This window comes from Ambystoma mexicanum, chromosome 3q (genome assembly GCF_040938575.1).
Source record: "Ambystoma mexicanum isolate Mex_15411 chromosome 3q, UKY_AmexF1_1, whole genome shotgun sequence".
NCBI lineage: Eukaryota > Metazoa > Chordata > Amphibia > Caudata > Ambystomatidae > Ambystoma > Ambystoma mexicanum.
In genome coordinates, this window is record NC_090926.1 from 220130991 (window position 1) to 220148537 (window position 17547).

At 45.3% G+C, this 17547-nt stretch overlaps 1 protein-coding gene across 2 annotated transcripts in view; it reads left to right on the plus strand.

The window, feature by feature from the left end:
• MARS1 (methionyl-tRNA synthetase 1) overlaps window positions 1-17547 on the plus strand; it is a 413330-nt gene that overhangs the window by 88875 nt on the left and 306908 nt on the right. For both annotated transcript variants that reach the window (XM_069653588.1, XM_069653589.1), the window contains exons 7-10: window positions 5880-5995; window positions 6872-6988; window positions 7153-7356; window positions 7796-7997. In XM_069653588.1, the coding sequence (XP_069509689.1) occupies window positions 5880-5995; window positions 6872-6988; window positions 7153-7356; window positions 7796-7997 (639 nt within the window). The remainder of the gene's footprint in view (window positions 1-5879; window positions 5996-6871; window positions 6989-7152; window positions 7357-7795; window positions 7998-17547) is intronic.

Genomic DNA, 17547 nt, shown 5'->3' on the forward strand with positions numbered 1-17547 from the left:
CAGAGTTCAAATCACATTAAAAATACATGAGAGAGTGGGGGAAAAAAGGGTCTCACTCTCTCCAGGTAAAAAAATCAAAGTCCTAGAGTCCAGCAAAAGAGCTAGGGGTCTCTAAGGTAGAAAGGAATTAGCACATTTCTGAAAATTCTCCCTAACAGAGGGTAAGTGAGGGAGCATAGCCTAAGGTGCGTGCTTGGGCTCAGGAATGGGGGGAGGGGGTCAGCAGGGCCTTGGGGCAGGGCAGGCCAGGCGACTGCCTAGGGTGCCGTGCCTCCAGGGTGCCTTTAGCCCCCTGCCACATCAGCTCAGGGGCGCATTTAATAGCAATAGGGTGCTGATGCTTTGCATGAGCACCCTATTCACATGATTACCTCCTCGCTGCGACATGGGAGCAAGGCAGTTTGCATTGGAATAGGGCACTCGTGCATTAGCTTGAACACCCTATTCTAATGATTAGCTCCCTGCTAGACGCCAGAGCGGGGAGGTAGAAAAAATATGTGGCGCATCCTGCACCCCCCGAGTCCCCTCCCCAGCCCTGCCTTGACCAGGGGCGCGCGGGGAGGGGGTTGTCAATTTGCACAGGGCGTGCAGCCGCTAAGGCCGGCCCTGCAATGGAGGGACAAGTAAAGGGGTCGTTCTCTGACTTCACTTCGACCCCCGGCTCTCATGCATTTAAAGAAAATGAAAAAAACGATGGTATTTGTAGGCAAATGTTTTAAAGAAGGCCACTAGAAGGGGGGGGGGGGGTGAAGTACTGTTAGTGCTCGACTTTCCCAGCTACAAAACCAGCGAAGCCCATATTTGTGGGCTATAATGAAACTGCAAGCTATACTGTTTCTTATAGCCTGCAAATTGACCAATAGGAAAGGTGAGTTCACCGGCCCTGGGTTGTAATTTACCATATCTACAAGTGTAAGAGTTTCTTTGGCCCGATGTATTTTCTGAGCTCATTGTACTTATCTCCAGCTCACATCCTTCTCCTAATATAAGCCTGGCTGCGCTGCCATGCCATCAAATCTGTGGGTGGTACAGACCTATAATAAGAGTTGGGGCGTGTATACCAAGGGATAGTTTTACAAAATCTCCCCTTTTTGTAGACTTTAGGAAAACTCCCCTAACACTGGGGACAACGGTGGGATTGAGCAGTGTTGGATCACATTGACTCTTGGTTGTACCTTTGTCCAGAAAAACCATCCACAGGGCTGGTTGTACATAATCTGTAACTACTAAGCAACTGTAACATGGAAAACATTAAAGCAGAGGCTCTGATCAATCTTACAGTAGAGAAACTTAAAGATATGTGTAGAGACGGAGGTCTTGGTTGAAAAGAAAAGTGAATTGATCCAAAGCTTGTTGGATCACCGAACCATAGTGAGTAGGCCCTTTACCCCCCCCCCCCCCTACTCCTGATATAAATATGTGTGAAAATGATATAAAGCAAAGTATAAGCCTTAGCCTTCATCTACCAATTGGTGCAGAGTCTGAGAAGGAGGATGACCTAGGAATACCTAGTAGTCCTCCGCCAGCTCATCCATCCCACCATACCTTCGAACATGACACAAGAAGTTATTCTGGAAATTGAAAAGATGAAACTCCAACTGCAATTTAGAAAGCTGGTGATGCACTCAGAAATGGGGGGAAGAGGGGTAAGAACTTCAAAAAGATATTCAACTAGGAGAGAAAGAGATGCAGCATGAGTATGAAATGAAAACATTGTTTCTTGACTCATCTTCCCTTTCAGGGTCCTATTCGCCTGATGCCTCCAGGTAGCATCGACTCTCCAAGGATTTGGTTAGTGTGTACGATGTCAAAAATTATATTCTGGAATGGTTGGGAACTTTGGAATTTACAAGGTATATGTGAGAGTGAACTTGTTCCCTGTGTTATTTCTAGGCTTCCCCAGAATGGCTGTGATGGACTTCAATGATGCTCACAGAAAAGATTACCAGTTGGTTAAGTTGGCTCTCATAGCCAGGTTTGGGAAGGCCCCTTCCCAATACCTGAGAAGGTTTAGAGACCATAAAAAAAAGGATGGTGTCTGATGGGCAACTTGGGTGTGTGAGCCTGAAAAACCTAGATGGGTGGATTAAGGGGCATCAAGTGAGTATTTTTGATGGCATGATATGTCTTGTCATGGTGGAAAGCATTTTTGATGACTGTTCCCCAGAGCTGAGACGTGACCCTAAGAAGTTGGCACTAACTGCTGATTTGTGGGTAGCCAATAGAGCTACTCCCAAGGATTCAGGGGCTCCTCACAAGGAGGAGGGGAAGAATCAGAAAAAATGGGAAAGATCACGCTGTTAATCCCCCACCAAAAGAGGCTGACAAACACAGGGGTAAATTCCCCCATAAAGCTCATAGGGCTAGTGAACCCTCTGAATCCAAACCAAATGGTGGTTACCAAAAACCCCCATTCAAAAGAACATTTGGCAAATGTGTGGTTTATGGGTTGGATGGCCATGTGAAAGGGGATCCCAGATGTAAGGGCAAACCTTAATGGATCCCATCTGTCTCCTTAGCCTTCACCTAAGAGGAAGAAGCTCCTATGGCAGGTGCAATCTTTCACACTCTAGCTTGAACACCAATGCATTCTTCAGCTGGAGTTTCTTTAGTGTCCCTGGGGTTGTGGGAACAGAATATAGATTTCTATAATTCCATCCATGATAATACAAACTAATATTATAAGGACAGTGTACTTGTAAATGGCCAGGACACCCCTGCCATCAGAGAGACTAGGGGTAGCATAACTGTGGTGGATGAAGCTTTCTTCAAACCTGAGGATGTAGGTAAGGCATCCAAAAGGCCCACCAGGTTATCAGGAGGCCTTCTATGATTGTGTCCCATAATGCCAGCTACCATTCATTGCAGTGATATGGGTTTCTCCCCTGCCTACAGGATCTGGATCCTAGAGACCATCCTGAACTGCAGACTTTACTTGCAAAAGATGGACTCTCTAGAACAGATTTTAGCAGGGAACAAAGAGTGTCCCACTCTTGGTGGTCTGCATCAGCAGGCAGCTTCCCAGCTTGAAGGGAAAGAGCCAGAGAAACATACTCTACTGGGAGGATGGTCTCCTTTACAGTGAGCCTATGGAATCTACTCCAGGGGACCTCAGGAGACTGGTGGTACCCCAGGAGGTAATATCCACATTTCTGTAATTAGCCCATGAGGTAACTCTGACTGGTCATTTGAGTACGCAAAGAACCAAAGCGAGACGCTCACTGAATTTGTACTGACCCAAGATGAGTGCAGAAGCTGCCACACTTGCCAATGGTGTGGCAAAAGTGGAACCAATAATGTGGCATCATTCGTGCCCCTTCCAGTTCTGGGAGTCCCTTTTGAGAGGGTGGGAATTGATGTTGTTGGTCCCTTTTGACCCTCCAACCATCTGGTTCATCCAGGTTGTAGTCGACCATGCCACTAGATATCCTAAGGCCATACCTATGACATCTGTTAAGGCTCAGGCAGTTGCCAAGGCCCTACTTTGTATTTTTACCAGAGTAGGTTTTCGTAAAAATGTAGTATCCGACAGTGGGTCAAACACAATAGCCCACTACATACAAGCCATGTGGAAAACTTGTGGGGCCACCTACACATTCCCAACGTCCTCCCATCCCCAAACCAATGGGTTAGTGGAGAGAACAACCATGAAGAGCATGATGGGTACTTTAGAGGAACCCCCTTGGAAGAAAGTTGGTTCTTCTACTGCCATGCCTTCTTTTTGTTTACAGAGCGGTGCCTCAAGCTGGAGTGGGCTTTAGTCCCTTTGAGATCCTCTATGGTCATCCAGTTAGAGGCCCTTTGGCCCTGATTAAGGAAGGGCTGGAGATTACTCCACCCTCCAAAGTCAGTACACATTACTATGTGCCAGGCCTCAGACAAGAGAATGGCACACATGATGACTGAAGCTTCAGAAAGCTTGGAAGTCTGGTCAAGATGTGGTCAAGCATAGGCATGACCAGAACGCTAACCTGGTGGAGTTAACTCAAGACCAGCTAGTTCTAGTTATGGTCCCATTAAAACAAAGTTATTTTTTTACAGGACCAGTCCTTTCAAGGTTGTAGTCCAACTTGGAGAGGTCAATTATCTGTTGGCCTTCACACCAATCTCCTGAAGTCTTATGTCCCCGTACGAGAGATGGGAGCTTTGCTTCTAGCTTCCGATCAAGAAGAGGAGGAGGGTGAACCTTTCCCAGATCTTCTGAAAGAACACCATTCAGATGGGTCTATAGAAGGAGTTCAACTCTTTTCTAATCTGACACTGACCTAACAGAGCTTTGGCAGGAACCCTTTGTGTAGCCCACCGAGGCTCCAATGTCTGCAAGGACAGGAAGCTTGGAAGGATTTCAAAACTCTATCCTTTGTCCTCTGGTGTGCCTGAAAGGAACCGGTTCCCGCTGCGAGGCGGGGGTGAGGGGCTGAAATTCCTAATTGGACAGCCACTCACCCCTTTCTGTGAACTGCAGGGAGATTTGCAGAGGATGAATGTGAAATCCTAACAAAAGGTAAGTTTGTTGAGACAGAAGGCAAGTCGACCACTTGAACAGAAGGTCCAGAGATGTCTGCAGCCCCTTCCAGCAATCGCAAGGAGACCACTGCTGTCCTGCCCCCGTTTTCAAATCGACAGAGGAATACCCAGAGACGTCCGACCATATTGCAATACATCATCTTACCATGAACGAATACTCTCAGAACTTTGGTGGGCTCCAGTTGGTCCTCCAGAGGCAAGATACCCCGCCTCAAAGTCCCCTCAACAGAGTCCAGGACCCAGGGAATCGAGGCAGATTGACCATGTGGTAAACCTTCATCCTTCAAACCTTTAAAAAGGCGCCAAAACTGCAGACTGATGTTGGAGCGTGAAGAATCCTTTACTGAGAGTCCTTTCTCTCGACTGCTGCTACGACATCCCTTCCAAAGTCCCTCCTTTCGTCACCATGACCAAGGAACAGGAGAGCAGGTTCACTGCTGCTGTGCCATGAAATAATCCAGCTGCAACTTCATCGCTCCTCGGCTATTGTGGAACTTTGGGTGGTACATACCTCAAGCCATTTTGTCACTCCTGTGTTGCTGGAGTGCTGATTCCGGTGTCCCCCGCACCCCCCCCCCCACACTGTTTGCCAAGGATTGAAGCTTGTGCACCTATAGGGAGCCTTTCCCAAGGTCTCTGAAACCTTTTTTACCCTCAAAAGCATCCTAGTTGTAATTGTAGAATCCTCTAGAACTTGGCTCTTTCTACTGCTGTGCCTTACCTGCTTTCCCACCAATCTGACTTTCAAGAACTAGTACCTATATAGGGATGAACTGCTAAGGTCTTCAAGCCTCTGAAAAGTATTGAAGGTCTTTGTTGAACTGCTATTGCTGGTGTTGAATAATTAGGTTTTTGTTTTTTTCACAACTGACATTTTTTTGACTTGCTATAACAAGTGATGTTACTTACCATTTGAACTATGTTCATGATCTGTATAATTCCCTACTATTGGTTTACTCACCTGAAGTATTGCTTATGTTTTCCTGCTGTGTTGATTATATGAAATGGTACTTGTTTACCTTAATAACTTTGCCTTGTGTATAGAAAATAAATAAATATCTATTTTACTAGAACTACAAGTGTGTAAGTGTTTCTTTAGCCCTATTTACCAAGTTCATTGTACTTATCTACAGCTCGCATCCTCCCCCCGAGATACGTCTGGCTGGCATTCCATTCTACCAAACCTTTGGGTGGTACAGACTTGTACTAAGAGTTGGGGCCTGTACACCAAGGGATAGTTTTACAATAAATGCACAGATTATTTGTTTATTTTGTTAATGCTAAATGTTATACTAGTTTGCTGACTACGTTTTGAATTGCTCAACTTTCCGCTTGTGCATTTGCTGCCATAGGAAGCTGAGCTGGTTGCTGAGCGTGTATTGTCAGAAGAGGAGATTGCCACAGCTGCCTATGTCTGGTCTAGAGGACTAGCAGCATGCCCCAGGGTCCGCCAGCAGCAGCACCCAATGTAAGTGGCGTGAGGAGAGCGGACATCTACAGCTTCTTGTTACCGGCTGCGAGTATAGTTGCTACTATCATTTCTGATCAGTCTATGGATAGCTGAAATGGAGAGCAACAGGGGTTGGCATCTGACCCAAATAGAACCAACAGCTCACTGAGATAAATGCATCAGATGCTTTTCAAAGTTTTTGTGAGTGCACTAGATATGAACCATATAGCCGAAATTGGAATACATTGCGGCTTTAAGGCAGCATAATCGCTATACAAATAACCCATAACCTTGTAACCAATCGCAATGTCTGCATTTTATATCCACGTATTGGACAGGGATCCCTTACGTTTTCCTTAGATGCTCTGCTTTGGAGATTCAAGAATGGAGGCGCGGAGCAAGCAATGTTTACATGCTAGTCAGTGTAGTATTTTGCATGTTCTTGGCAGGAGAAGCTAGTTTATTTTCTGGATTTCAGGAACTGAGGGTTGTTTTATGAATAGGGCCATGCCATCCATTGTTGTTTTTTAAGAGCAACATTGTTTTGTTTGAGAATGTAAGTTTAGGGAAAATGCTCTAGTTCGGTAGGCTGCTCTAAACCAAAGTATTTTTAGGTTCCCTAGAGTTTTCAAACTAGCATAGTGGCGTACTTGGACACATTACATGTCTGATATGTCTGAGAAGCACAACCATGATTGAGGCTGATTGTCCGTGGACTGCTTCACACTTGATATTGGATAATAACCGATATGTGTCTTTGGGCTATCCAATTCCTGCAACATTGACCAGTTTGGTGTGCGATGAACTGTTAACATTTAGAAATCCGATCCTTTTTTTTTTTACATTTTTTTTTTGGATGTGACTTTTCTCATTTGGTTTCCTTTTATTTCCCAGCCTGCCATTGGATAATGAGAGAAATATTCTCATCACCAGTGCCCTGCCCTATGTGAACAACGTACCCCACCTCGGCAACATCATTGGCTGTGTCCTCAGTGCTGACGTATTCGCAAGGTATCGCCATCCTTTCATGCTATGGGTGTAGATGCACAGGGTTCTTGTATAAAATATAATAATTGGCTTATGGCTCAATAGGAGTGTGTAGTGCATTCCTGCTTATTTAATGAAACTGGCCTGCTTGCACTTGATACAAAATTTCTTGCAATTTGATTGAGCAGGTACTGCCGCCTGCGCAACTGGAACACTTTGTTCGTGTGCGGCACAGATGAGTATGGCACGGCGACCGAAACAAAGGCAATGGAGGAAGGGACGACACCCCAAAAGATCTGTGACAAATATGCTGCAATCCACACCCAGATCTATCAGTGGTTTGGCATCTCCTTTGACTACTTTGGCAGGACGACCACCCCTCATCAGACAGTGTGGGTATTGTCAGCGTGGAATTCAGGAGCAAACTTAGTTTCATTGGAGAAGGCATGTGAAAGCCGATTCAGTATCGAGGGATGGCATGCAAGATATGCGCATATACTTCTATTGAGGGGGCTCATGGGTTACTGATTATCACCAGGATGGTGTGTGGTAACTGGCAAGTATGCATGTGCTGTGTCTGCTAGTTGGAGTCCATCTGATACCACCGGTACTTTTCTGTAAAAAAAAAAAAAAATACATGAATAGATAAAGCTGGCAACTTAACCAAAGATCTTCTTTCATGAATCTGCATTTCACCTCCCTGCTCAACTATTAAAATAGAACTTAGTTGATCAAACCAACGTGTCCGATCTAATCTGCTGTGGCGGTGTTGGGGGGGGGGGGAGTGCATTGTCGGCAGTAGTGTAACTACCTCCTTTTGTGCATACACAGCATCGCCCAGGACATCTTTAATCGCCTGCTCGAAAGAGGATTCCTGCTGTCAGACACAGTGGAACAACTCTGCTGCGAGAAGTGCCAGAAGTTCTTGGCAGACCGCTTTGTGGAAGGAACATGCCCCTTCTGCAACTACGAGGAGGCCCGTGGAGACCAGTGCGACAAGTGCGGGAAACTGATCAACGCAGTGGAGTTGAAGGTAAAACGTTGAAGCATGCTGGCCGGCCATTCAACCAATCGCATGTAATTTGTCCGAATTGGGTGCATTGTTTTTTAAAAGAATGACAACCTTCAGTGCAAGAAAAGCAGATGATGTTGTTGAGTGGTGAAGGTTTTTGGCACTACTCACTGCCGAGCAGTTGTCCGCGTTGGTTTAATATGAGCAAAATAAGGAGTAACCTATTCAATCAGTGCATTGTGGATGTTCATTTGCATGATTCATGCGAATCGACGATTGTGTTTTGCACACTATTTTATTTAAAATTCATGTTACTTTTGAAAAGGATCCTGCACACTTTTAAAATGTGTGCCTACTCTTTTTTTTTTATTAAAAAGTACATATTTTGCACTCATTCCAACATTATGCATTTTGAAAAATACATTCCGTTTACTCTTTTAAGAAAATGTTAGTGCACTTAAGTGTCATCAATGTTGCTATATTGTATGGTATGAGGATTATGTTATGAGGCGGCTTTAGGTTTGTTTTCCAGTAAGTGTTTAATCTTCTAGCTCCAAACAAAATGACGAGTTAATGACATGCAATATCCACTCTGACAAGCCTGAACACTAGGAGACCATTACCGTGGTAATGGGTGCACTATAAATGCTTATTACACTTGTTACATGACCGAGGCTTTTGCCTTTTTGACTGAGATAAACTGGTTTACTTACCCTAAGACAGGTTCCTTATAAGTAGTCTTTCTTGCGCTGCTCAATAATCAAAAGTGTCCATATGTGTGACTTGAACACTATATACTCCTATCGGTAGTTACTGATATTAATAATTACAGTGGATGCTGCATGGATTTGTTAAATCCTAACCTGTTAAACTTGATACTATGTTGGGTTCATTTTACGTAATGTGTAGAAAGGCGCAACAGTATTTGGAATTGATTGGTATTCTGTCTGAGATATACTGGTTTCTAGTCCAAATGTCTTCTGACAAGTAAGTCTGTCAAAATTGAAATTCCTTTTAACAGTTGAGTGTCCTTTGTAAAGTCTATTATACATGTCCCGAGTTGAGGATGTAGTTATGGTTTAGTTGGACTCCTCCTTCGAAGAGCACTTTTTGTTATGCTTACAACTGTAGTACTATTTGAATCTTCAGAAACGTTTGCAAAATAGATATAGACAATTCCTGAATTAAAAAGGAAAGTTTTGTGATGTACATTTTTGGTGTGGGGTGGCAAAGTTACGTAGATGACCGAAACCTGCATTCCCATTTACAATTCTCGTAAAGCAAACTGCTCCCACAGCAAAAATCAACACATTTTCACCAAACTTTTGTGAGACGCTAGTGTCTGGTACCGAAAGCACGCTTTTTAAATGGGCGACACGCTGGCCTGTGGGTTTTTGCAGCAATGGGTGTGTTATATTGTGCTGTGCTCAAAACCTTGCCTTTTTTCCCCTTTCTGGGAAAGTTGAATTGGGGTGTTTTCGCATTCTGGTAACTGTGGCATTGTTGCTGGTTCTCTGTAGGCTCCCACCCAGATTCCCCCTCCCTCCTCCCTGCTATGCGTGCCTTTCCATGTTGAGTTACTTGTTCGCCTCTCCTGTGTCTTCCTTTGTTGTGACCCCGGCATCCCTCCCCCTCCTTGCACCCCTCCTCCTTGCCTTGCACATTCTGAGTTATGTGCCTCAAAGCTGTGCGTCACTCTCCTCTCACCCCCTTCTCCTCGACCTTCCTCCTTTGCACCCCCTATGGTGCTCTCTCTCTCCCATCTTCTCTAACTGCTACTCTATCTCTTACCCTATCCCTCTCATGAAGTCTTGACGGAAGAAGTTCAAGAGGGACATCCTGGTCTCCAACCCAGGCCTCCCCGTCGCTGATGCCTACACCAGTGCGTCCTCCAAATAGACTCTCACTGACATCCTCTTTGTTATCCCCTCTCCATACTTATGACCATTCATATGGTCTCTGTTCTCTCTCCTTTCTCCTCCTTTCCCATTAAAGGTGGCACTAGGTGGTAGGTCCTCTTGGCCCCCTTCCACTCCTCCAAGACCATCATTAATGTCTAGCTGAACGGCAGCGTCTTGGTTCAGGGCCCTCAGCCAGCCTCCTTTTTTTTTTAAAAAAAATGTGTATATACATTTTTATTAAGCTTTTCTTCAAACAACAAAATAAACAGCCCCTACCCCTCCCCCGAACATGACCTTGTAGATTACTCCTTCTGTATAGAGCCAATTTCCTGCATCTACCACACCTTCGCCCAAGCCTCACATGTTGTCCAAAACATGTCCTCCCCAATATCTTTCTTGTCAGGTGTTGGTACCTATTATATTAGTCCCAAAAGTCTCATTTGTCTCAGGCAGCAAGCTCCTCTTGTCCCTTCCTGAAGGTATTCCAATGCACAATCCACCTGAAAACCCTGTTGATCTTAACGAGTATGACACCCACTCTAGGGCCACACAATTCCACTCCTTGGCTACCCATTCATGTTCCAATGGAGGCTCCTTCAACTTCCACTTTTTGTGCCATAGCCAATGCACCGGCCATCATCAATATCGCATTAACTTTACACTCCGCTTTGGTGAAACAATCCCAGAAGCGCAATGCCTTTATAACCCCCCCACACCTTATCTCCAGTGCTAGCTCAATCGCTTCCATGATGGCTCCCCAAAACCCCTGGATTTACGGACATTCCTACCAAATAGGACTCCAGGATCTCTCCATGCCACAACCTCTCCAACACATTTTAGAGGCTGAGCCATATATTTTATTTATCTTAACCAAGGTTAGGTGCCATTGAATTGTTATTTTCACCCAGATTTCTGTTTGGAGGGATCTTGTAAACTTAGGGATCCGACCCCACAATTTCTTCCATTCCTCCTCTTCTATTGGGTGACATACCAACGTTTCCCAGCTGTGCATATACCTTCTCATCCCTGGATCCTCCCCTTGCTTTTCCAATCTATACAATGCACGCATCAGGTGATCATTTCCTGATTCCGTTGTTAAGTATCTTTCGAAGGGGAACAGGGCGCTGGTCTCCCCTTACCTTATTGGGACCTGCATTACCCAATGTCTTATTTGGCTGTATCTGCTCATCAAGGCCAAAATCTTCCTTACATGGGATAAAGGTTTTTATCTCCGGACCCTTCCTGCCACTTTCGAAATCCCTTACCCCGTCCCCCTGGAGAGAATTGCGAATTGCCTAAAATAGGGATAAAAGTGGACAGGAAGGTAGTAATTCATGCCCTCTTTACCAATTCATCCCATGACTCTCCCACCACCTCTGTTATGCGACTACAATAAATATTCTCGGGTCTATCTGCTTTTGATTTCCACAGCACCTCAGCTAAACTCCCCCCTACCACTACTTTGTCCATATCTCTCCATAACTTGCCCCTATCCTCCCTCAAACAGTCCCTAATCATTCGGACCTGTGCAGCCAGGATATGCACCTTAAAATCGGGTTCTCCCATTCCCACTCTATTTCTAGGTATCCTCCTCACCTGTCTCGCCAGTCGCATTTTTTTTTTTAAATTCCAGAGAAACCTCCCTGTATACTTCTGAAGAAGGGGGACCCTGAATCGGGAGGGCAGTAAAATGTTGTGGAAGTGTCACCATTTTTAAACATTAATTTTCCCCATCCATGTTATAGTCAACAGGCCCCAATCCACCAGTTTGGATTTTCTGCACTGCAGGAGGGTGGATAATTGGCGGCATAAAGAAAATCTATTGTTTTTCGTAAGGTATACCCCAAGATATTTTATGTCCCCCTGAACCGATCTATAGGATAGTTCCTCCTTGAGTGCCCTTTGCGTGGCAATGGGAGTCATAGGATTTAATACTTATGATTTTATGAGTATTTATTATCCAGCGACTTCCCCAAATCGTTGCAATTTCCCTCCCTTTGCCCGCATAGATGTCTCGGAGGATTTAACTATTAACATATCGTCCGCATAGGCGGCAGGCTTATGTATTCCTTCTCCAAACGAGATCCCTTCTATTGTAGTGTTGGCTCTGACAGCCTCCAGTAAGGGATCCAAATGGATTGCATACGACAATGGCGATAGAGGGCAACCCTGCTTCGTGCCCCTCTGAATATTAATGGGGCTAAAACTTGGCCATTTATTGCTAAACGTAATAAAGGGGAGTGATAATTGTCTCTGATCTTAGAAATAACATTCTCCCCGAAGCCCATTTTCTTCATGGTGAGAAACAAGATGTTCCATTCCACCCTGTCAAAAGCCATCCAGGGCAACAAGGCAAGAATGAACATCTTTCCTATTCACTTTTTCAATAAGATGAGTTATCCTCCTAATATTATCACTTGTCTGCCTGCCTTTGATGAAACCCGACTGGTCTGTGCTCACTAAACTGGGGAGTATCTGATCTAGATGGATTGCTAAATTTTCCTATACATCTTCGCGTCCATATTAATTAACGCAATAGATCTGTACGACCCATGTGCGGAAGGAACTTTACCGGCCTTTGGAAGTAAAACCACCTTTGCGTCTTCCATAGATGGGGTAATTTTTCCCTCTCTCCCAAAGACATTAGCAAGGGTAGTCAAGTATGGTATTAGTTTCCCTAAAAGATTTATAGAATTCCAAGGTAAATCCATCGGTTCCTGGGGACCTATTAAGCGGCAGAATGGAGATAGCCTGTCGTATTTCCTCAGTAGTTATGTCCTGTTCAAGTAATCCTCTCTTCTCTTCTGAAATGGTGGTTAATTTCACATCTAAATACTTCATCTGCTCCTCTTCCGAAGTCCCTTCCGATCTGTATAAGTGGGAGTAAAATCTACAAAATTCCCAGGATAGGTCTTCCGTTTCAGTATACTTGCCCCCTCCTTAACTATTTTCAACATGGTTTTAGCTTTTTCTTCCCGCCTCAGAATTCTCGCCTATAACCTATCAGATTTGTTTGCCTTTAATATAATACTTCTGTTTAATGAACAATGGGGAATGTTCTGCCGCTCTTGCCTGTATAATGTCCAACTGACCCCTCAATGCCCTAAATTCTCTTCTTGTTTCCCCACTCGCTCCAACTCCCAATTGGGTCATTACTCGAGATCCTCCTCCAGCTTCCATAATTGCTTTTCCCTTTGTGCTTTTGATATCAATGTTCCTTCCCCTTTTTATAGTTGCTTTAAAAGCGTCCCATGTCTGTAGGGAGGTGTCCCCTTCCTTATCCTCAAAGTAGCTCTCAATCCCTTCCCTGATCTCCTCCCTCAAAGTCGCATCTTGAAACACTCCAACGGGGGTACCTCCATTTCCGCATTCCCGCAGGACTTTCCTTCCTTATTATCCTCAACATTAACTGGGCATGGTTCGGCAACACCATTGCTCCCTTATCCTATCCATTCCCGACCAACCAATACGTAGGAAGCCCAGACATAATCTATCCTCGATGAGGAGCGATGAACAAGGGAAAAGAACGTGAAACCTTTTCTATCCCCTTCTTTAACCCTCCATACATCTACTACCCCCCAAGCTCTCCATCTTTCCAACCAGTTTCTTGGAAGGCTTACCCCGTGGTCTTAAACCTTTTCCGCTCCTATCCTTTCCTGGTTCCCACGCAATGTTAAAGTCACGTGTAAGTACTACCAGATTCTTTGTGAACGTGTCTAGCTTAGACAACGATTTCTGGAGAAAGTGGTCTTGTCCAGTATTAGGAGCATATACCATGGCTATTGTGTACCCTTCCCCTCTCCCTTTAAGATTTAAAGCAAGGTACCTCCCAAAAGCATCCCTCTTCATCCCTTCTGCCGTGAGGTCAATGTTATCTCTGAAAGCTACCATTACCCACCCAAACCCCTTTGGTCTTATCATTAGCCTGGTAGATTTGTAAAAAAAAATAAAAATCAGTTTTACTCTCTATCCCGAAGTTGCACATGGGTCTCTTGTAGAGTCATTATGCAAGGCCCCTCCCTCCGGAGAAATCTCTAATTTCTTCCTCTTCAGCAGGGAGTTTAACCCATTAATGTTCAAAGAGATGATCACCAAACCGCTGGAATTTCCCCTTGTCATCTAAGTGGGTTCTACTTCTACGCTTCTTACCTCAATCATATTCGGACCCGACACCCCCGCCAGGAATGCTCAACCAGCCTCTATCCCCCCTCGAATCGCTCTTTCGAGATGGGAGTATATTCCCAACCCCGGCACACGCCAAAGCGGGCACTCCCCTACTCATTCCAGGAAGTCACCCCACCCCATCTGCCGAGGCATTACAAAATGTTTCCAGATTACACCCTGCCCAGACGTGATCTTACTTCAAACCATCCCTTTTTGCATTGAGTAAGCCCCCCCCCCCCTCCTCACATCAGGCTCCCAAAAGGACACCTCATTTCCTGAAACCGTTACCCTTCAGGACCCTTCAGCTGGGGTTGGTATCCCCATTTTTTACCAATTCTAGATCCATATAGTAGACCATTCCCAGCTTTGAGGCCTCCTCTGGGCCCCAGTGGCCGCTCTCCTTCAGCCAGTGCCTCCTCCATGCCCAATTTCCTTGCTCCTTCTTCAAATGAGCCAATCCTTCTCTGCTTGCTTTGCCACTCAAAAACTACTCCAAACAGAAAAGTCCATCTATTTCTTAAATGGATCTATGTGATCACTGCGACACTCACAATTGCGATGGCCGAAAATGCAGACTTTATATTTTTGTTTTTAAACCCCTGTACACCACATATATATGCAGGGGAGAACCCCCACAACCCCCCATGTTAATGTTCTATCCTATACCCCCCACATATATATTTGGTGTAAGGGGAGGTCTAAAATACAAGTCAGCATTTTCAGCCGTCGTAATTGTGAGGGCGACATTTTTTGGCCATTACCTCTTAAATCCTTTTCTCGAAGGACCTTGAGGGCTGGGGCTATTTGCCTTCTCTTAATGAGCGTAACATTAGCCAATTCCTGAAACGAGGAGATTTCCGCTACATTGTAGGTGATTTGAGATGCTTCCCTTGCCGCTAATAAAATCTGCTCCTTCGTAGAATAGTCATGAATCGCCATCAATACATTCCTTAGCCTGGACCCTGATTCTGCCCTCCGGGGGCCAACCCTATGCACTCTATCCAGGCGGATGTCTTCCGAATTCTCCGGATACAAGAGGTGTGCAAATACAATGCCAATCGCAGCCCTGATATCGTTATCCAGTACTTCCTCCGCCAAGGCATTTACACAGATGTTTTCCAAATCCTCTGCCTGGGTTTCCAAGTTGTGAGTTTCGGATGCCAGCTGTTCCAGGAGCCTTTCTGATTTCCTAGAGTCCAGGCTGAAGCCCCTTTGTGCCCAGTGTTCACGGGGTAGGCCTGGCAGACTCTCCTACTCCACCTCCCAGCAAGTTATTAGTCGGCAACCACCACAACAAAATCCAGTGTCCATTTTCAGTTGCACATTCTGCCCACCTGTTGTCATCTCCGCACCGTCTGCTCTTCACCCCGATGTGTCGTCTTCCTCTCCCCGATATGTCCTCTATTGTGGCACCTACGTCGGGGGGCCAGAGTGCTCCGGCGCTTGCCTTTCAGTTCTCCACTTATTCCTCTCGCTACCGCGTCACCATCTGGGCGTTGCCTTCCAGAGCGGGCATGAGCTGCTTCAATCACTGTCCCCATTATGATCGGGGAAAGCCAAGTGAGCCCACGCCAACCCCTTTGTGCCTCGCTACGCCTGGTGAGGGTGAAACTTCCTTTAGAATAGTTCTATTTGGCCACCGGGGTCGGGTGAGAAAGGCTCACGGTGCTCTCCTGACGGCAGCTATCTTGGAATCCCAATCCCCTTCTTTTTGATAGGTGTTTCCCGCGTCTTAGCAACTTCCTCCCTTCTCCTGCTACTCCTTCCTCCACCTCTCTGGTACCCTCATCTTCCTCCTCTGGCCCCTAAACCACCTGCGCAGGGTGTACCTCAAGCCTGTGTTGGGTAGGAATTAGTGCAGTCCAACTGGTGTGGGACTACACAAGACTTCTCTTGGTATTGGGTAACCAACCTTTTAATATAGGCCTGTACTACACAAGTGGGTAGTGTGACTGAACAGCCAAGCTTATCTTAAGAGGAGTAATGTAATTTGTAGAGCTGCACAATTGAAATCAGTAAGTACAAGAATACAAGTAACGCACACAAAGTTATGTATGTATTTATAAGTTTAAATAAGCATTCTTTGAAAAGCGTTAACTGCTAGTAACATTCAATCAAAGTTAGGATTCAGTTTTTCAAAGACAATAACACTTTGTAGAGACTCTTCTTATGCTAACACATGTTCGAGCATATGGAGTGACTTCAGTAAAGGTCAGTATTGCACTTATTTTGGTTACCAATTCAGTTATTGAGGAGTTGAAGTAAAGGTTAAAATAAGATTTAGAACATACTTTCAACAGTTTGTAAAACAATTGCAATCTCCCAAGGGGAGGCAGGTATACTTTTTTATCCCAACAACAATAGTGTCAGCAATTACAACCTATGAGGGAACAAGTACGCCAAAACCAATGGGTTCAGAAGGGTGCCTGGACAGCCAAAGTCAATGGACAAAGTCAATAGTTCTGATGCAGTTCTTAGATAAAATCTTGACAAAGTTAGTAAGTTCAGAAGAAATTACTAACTCAAGTGAGCTACTTTGTAGAGAGCACAAGCTGTTAGGCCAGTGCAGGTGAGTTGGGGGATCAACTCCAAAGTGTAACAAAAGCACTTCCCAAGGTAGGAAGCACAACTTATGGCTAAAAGGTGAATACCCTAGCCCCACAATACCTTTTTGATTTGAAGAACATTTTTCCAGCTGGATTCCACCTTGCTACAGCTTGGCAGACCCATGTTCCTGGACCTTGGTCGTGGTGGTGAAAGGGAGAATGTCTGGCGGGCTCCTGCGGCGTACTCTGGAGAGGGACTCCCCAGCAATGGATTTCCTTTGTTTCAGTGGCACTTCAGTGTTTTGGTGCCTTTTTTCTCAGCACCAATAAAGAACGAAAAGCTCTGGTTGGGAGTGGCTTGCTCCCTTGGTCCTGGACTCTTGTGCGGGGACTCTGGATCAAGATTTCCTGCTTCTGTAGGGTCCTCTGGATGCCCACGAAGATTCGGATTTCGCAAGACTACGGCTTCTGCAGTTCTGGTGAGCCCCAACAAGTTGGGGGTTGCGTCAAATGGAAGATTGTCTTGAGGCTAGTTGGTCCCACCAGCTTAAGGGAGGACGTTGTCCCGTTCGGGTCTTCCCAGTCGATTTGAAAACTGGGTCAGCACAGCTGCAGTCCTTCACTGGGCACTTCGCAGTCCAGGTGGGTGCTGCTGACGTCTCTTCACGTCTTCTGTCTGTTTATTTATTTGGTAATGCGCCCCAAACCCTTGGGTAGCCAGGCGCAACAGTGTACAGGAAAACTTAAGCTTATTACAGTATTTGGCATGAGTATATAAAACACATAGGCAAAAAAGCAAATATAAGCAAGAATATATACAAACATATGTACAAGAACAGGGCATATCTTAGGATGTCCGAGGCACTCTAGCGAGACTATCTAACAGACGGCTATATGATCAAGTTTATAGGTCAGGCTATACATCTGGTGTCATATATAGGCTAGGTAGGTGGGGGGGGA